Source organism: Tupaia chinensis, unplaced genomic scaffold, assembly GCF_000334495.1.
Source record: "Tupaia chinensis unplaced genomic scaffold, TupChi_1.0 Scaffold000706_1, whole genome shotgun sequence".
Classification (NCBI taxonomy): domain Eukaryota; kingdom Metazoa; phylum Chordata; class Mammalia; order Scandentia; family Tupaiidae; genus Tupaia; species Tupaia belangeri.
In genome coordinates, this window is record NW_006160229.1 from 5,984,091 (window position 1) to 5,989,000 (window position 4,910).

Consider the following 4,910-nt stretch of genomic DNA (forward strand, 5'->3'; position numbering starts at 1 on the left):
CACGAGAACTTGGTACTCTGGTTAAGTGTCGGGTAAATATAAGAAAGAGTAAATCCGTCACTTTTTACACTTTAACTGAGACATAAAGCTAACAGAACACACAACATCACTGTGAAAGGAACTTTCTAAAACAGATCCAGTCTACACAGTGCAGCCAGTAAAACTTAAAAAGAATAGTTTGTTCACGATCTGCCTTGTACTGGATAGTTACATTCTTTCTAGGCCATATAAATAGCATTTATATAGCTTACACATTCAGAGACATGCACTGGGACTTTTTAGGTAGTACAAATTTCTTCACAATCACATGTGCAAATTTTACAAATCACTAAGTGAGTATTAATAAGCTTAGGCTGGACCGTGTCTCGTATTATCTAACAAATTTAACGGGGGCTCAGAATCATCCATAGGAAGAACCAGGCGTGTGCCCCGAATGACCAATTCGTGGTCCCCAAATGCAAGCTCCCGATCCAAGGCATCTTCAGAACTGTTCCCCAGAAATCTCCTGGGGGCACTGGATGTCGCTGATTCCGTGTTCACAGTAGAATCCCCGTATGTCAAACTGATATCGCCATCGTTGAGAATAAGATCGGAATCATCATCCTTCAACTGCTCCTGGTTCTAAATGCAAATTAAAATCAGGTTTAAGAATTGTTACAGGATTCCAGAGACATTTCTAATTGCAGGACTTTAGGGGACTGTCTATTTAAAATTCTTGAGTGGTAGCTGCTGCTCTCAGGAGAAAGTTGTAAGTCCTGACCTTGGCTTAACAGGCACACTGACTTGGTCGCTTCAGTTTCACTTCCTGCCACCATCAGCCTGGCCCGCCCCAACGGCCATGTTGTGTGGCAGCCAGACCCAATTGCTCACGGTTGCCCAGCTCTCCAGTGCTTTCTCTTGCCTCAGCATGCTGTCCCCCTGCTCCTTCACATGACTAGCACCTCCTTAGCACTTTCTGCCAGATATCTCCCTGGATCTTCGAGGACTGGTGAGGTGTCCTTCCTGTGTGCTCTTGTAGCATTCTGTGCGTGGCCCTCTCCTGGGAGTAGCACTTACTCTGTCCATGTCTGTCTGCCCTCGAGGGGCTTCAAGTGTGTGTGGAGGGGTAAAGACCAGATAGATACGCATGTGGTTCTGCTGGAAGGGTCAGTGCCAACCACTTAACATGGCTCAGGACACAGAGAAATACAAGGGCTCTTTGAAAAGTGTGTAGAAGTGCTTATTATGAAAAACACAAATGCATGGACTTTGAAAACTTTCTGTACCAAAATAAACTTGTACTTCCATTCCGTTTTTCCGTGAACTTGTTAAAGTCCCCTGGTGTGTTGAACCCTCACTGCATACCTGTCTCCCAGCCCCAGAAATTTAAGTTCTAATGGAAAGTTTGTGACCAAAATATTGGGTCATCAGAAAAGTCAGGACCTATGTTTATCTATGCAAAAATGTGTCATGACTGGGAACCAGCAGTTAGTTTAATGGCTATGTCGCTGGACTCCCACGTGGTCGACCGCGGTTCGCGTCCTGCACCCGGTGGCTTAAAACTCACGCCGGGCGCATGTGCGTGCATGCCCAAGATCCCGAGAGGAGAATGGAGGAGAAGGGATTGTGGCATGACCATCCTCCCTGGGGGGTGATTTCTCGCTTTCTGTCTCTATGTCTCTCTCTGTCTGTCTGGCGAGTGCACGCGCCCTACAGCGAAAATCTCTCCAAAAAAAAAAGTGTCATGACTTTTCTGATGACTCAATAGTACACTTAGATAAAGTTCTACAAGAGGGAGAAGAGGTAAGAATATATGATCCCATTTTGGTAAAAGAAAAATGTATGTGTACCTGGAACAGTCTGGAAGGGCATTCAACAGAATAATGGCTCTGAATGACAGGTTTGCTAATGTTCCATTTCCTCCTTTATATGTTTCTGTACTATCTGAAAGGAGGTTTTTTGTTTGTTTTTACATCAGGCTGATTTTATTGTTCAAAATGAGGACATCCATTACAACCCAGCTATATAAAATAAATTGAACTTAGACTAGACTTCCAAATTAACATAGTACCAATAATTTAAGGTAGATTTTTGTAAAAAAATGAAACATATTCAGTCACATTCCTCTTGATAAAAATAGTAATCATTTAGTAAGATACAAAAAGGATTTGTACTATTAGATCTATTTACAAAAAATAAGTATTTTGTCTGTTTGCTTTTGAGAGATTTTTTTCTATAGGGAATGTGTGCCTGCCAGAGAGACAGAGACAGAGCGACAAAGTGAGAAATCACTCCCTCCCTGGGATTTCTCGCTTTCTGTCTCTATGTCTCTCTCTGTCTGTCTGGCGAGTGCACGCGCCCTACAGCGAAAATCTCTCCAAAAAAAAAAGTGTCATGACTTTTCTGATGACTCAATAGTACACTTAGATAAAGTTCTACAAGAGGGAGAAGAGGTAAGAATATATGATCCCATTTTGGTAAAAGAAAAATGTATGTGTACCTGGAACAGTCTGGAAGGGCATTCAACAGAATAATGGCTCTGAATGACAGGTTTGCTAATGTTCCATTTCCTCCTTTATATGTTTCTGTACTATCTGAAAGGAGGTTTTTTGTTTGTTTTTACATCAGGCTGATTTTATTGTTCAAAATGAGGACATCCATTACAACCCAGCTATATAAAATAAATTGAACTTAGACTAGACTTCCAAATTAACATAGTACCAATAATTTAAGGTAGATTTTTGTAAAAAAATGAAACATATTCAGTCACATTCCTCTTGATAAAAATAGTAATCATTTAGTAAGATACAAAAAGGATTTGTACTATTAGATCTATTTACAAAAAATAAGTATTTTGTCTGTTTGCTTTTGAGAGATTTTTTTCTATAGGGAATGTGTGCCTGCCAGAGAGACAGAGACAGAGCGACAAAGTGAGAAATCACTCCCCAGGTGGGATGGCCACATTACAATCCCTTCTCTTCCATTCTCCTCTTGGGACTCTGGGCATACATGCAAATGCACCCGGTATAAGCCCCAAGCTGCTGGATCCAGAACCTGAACCGTGGTTGACCACATGGGAATCTAGCAACACAAACACTAAGCCCTCTCCTGGTCCGCAGAAAATAAATATTTGAAGGGACTTTTTATTCCATGTTGACCTCATGCTCTTGACATTTCAATGTTTCTTTTCCAATGTACCTAATATAATACATGTGTACATATCTTGTACATGAATATGGCACACATGCTCAAAGGTTTTTAGTGCTAGAATTGATCATTCGATCTTTTTGGAGGCTATTGCTTTAGGCTAAAGATTCCTGGGACTGGGAGATGGCACAATGGCCGTGTCGCTGGACTCCCACAGAGTGGCTTAAAACTCATGCCAGGCATGTGTGTGCACATGTCCAAGATCCCAAGAGGAGAATGGAGAAAGGACCACATCATGGGCATACCCCCGGGCAGTGACCTCTCTCTTTCCATCTGTCTCTCCAGCAAGTGCACACTTCCCACAGCAAAAGTCTCCCTAAAGAAAACGAAAAGATCCTTAAACTTTTAGGGGTAGGAAAGAGTCACAGACTCCTGTGAAACAATAAAAGATATGCACTCTCTTAGAAAAACTATGCACTCATTCTGCCGAATAGAAAAGTTTATTATAACAAAAGCTTATTACTTTCAAACAAAACAAAAGTCATTGTTTTCTAGTATAAAGAATAAGAATCATTCTAAATATTCACACTGAACTGACCAAAAAAATCTATATTTAATACTCCTTGAGGGGAGTAGAGCTGATAGAAACATCTCAAATACTAGTAAATCCAAATACTGTGTTTGAAAATGCTTAATTTGGGGGCCAACAGGTGATGTGATGATTAGGGCGCCTGACTCCCACATGGCCAAACACAGTTCAAGTCCCAGACCTGGTGTCTTGAAAAATCACCGGACATGTGTGCCCCAAAACCCGAGAAAAGAATGGAGGAGAAGGGACTATAGCCTAGCCATCTCTTTTGAGGAGTGATTTCTCACTCCCCGCCCACCCCTCCTCTCTCTGTCTCTCCAGCGAGTACACACTCCCTATGTCAACAACCTAAAAATTCCTAAAAAAAAAAAAAAAAAAAGGTTTTTAGTGCTAGAATTGATCATTCGATCTTTTTGGAGGCTATTGCTTTAGGCTAAAGATTCCTGGGACTGGGAGATGGCACAATGGCCATGTCGCTGGACTCCCACAGAGTGGCTTAAAACTCATGCCAGGCATGTGTGTGCACATGTCCAAGATCCCAAGAGGAGAATGGAGAAAGGACCACATCATGGGCATACCCCCGGGCAGTGACCTCTCTCTTTCCATCTGTCTCTCCAGCAAGTGCACACTTCCCACAGCAAAAGTCTCCCTAAAGAAAACGAAAAGATCCTTAAACTTTTAGGGGTAGGAAAGAGTCACAGACTCCTGTGAAACAATAAAAGATATGCACTCTCTTAGAAAAACTATGCACTCATTCTGCCGAATAGAAAAGTTTATTATAACAAAAGCTTATTACTTTCAAACAAAACAATAGTCATTGTTTTCTAGTATAAAGAATAAGAATCATTCTAAATATTCACACTGAACTGACCAAAAAAATCTATATTTAATACTCCTTGAGGGGAGTAGAGCTGATAGAAATAGCTCAAATACTAGTAAATCCAAATACTGTGTTTGAAAATGCTTAATTTGGGGGCCAACAGGTGATGTGATGATTAGGGCGCCTGACTCCCACATGGCCAAACACAGTTCAAGTCCCAGACCTGGTGTCTTGAAAAATCACTGGACATGTGTGCCCCAAAACCCGAGAAAAGAATGGAGGAGAAGGGACTATAGCCTAGCCATCTCTTTTGAGGAGTGATTTCTCACTCCCCGCCCACCCCTCCTCTCTCTGTCTCTCCAGCGAGTGCACACA

The 4,910-nt window shown here is 41.6% G+C and overlaps 1 protein-coding gene across 1 annotated transcript in view; it reads right to left on the reverse strand.

Moving 5' to 3' along the window:
* Positions 1 to 117: 117 nt before the first annotated feature.
* Positions 118 to 4,910, reverse strand: part of SLC9A6 (solute carrier family 9 member A6) — a gene marked incomplete at its 5' end in the record, with an annotated part of 89,129 nt that continues 84,336 nt past the window's right edge. Inside the window, one exon of the mRNA XM_027776671.1 lies at positions 118 to 621. Within this exon, the coding sequence (XP_027632472.1) occupies positions 349 to 621 (273 nt within the window). The remainder of the gene's footprint in view (positions 622 to 4,910) is intronic.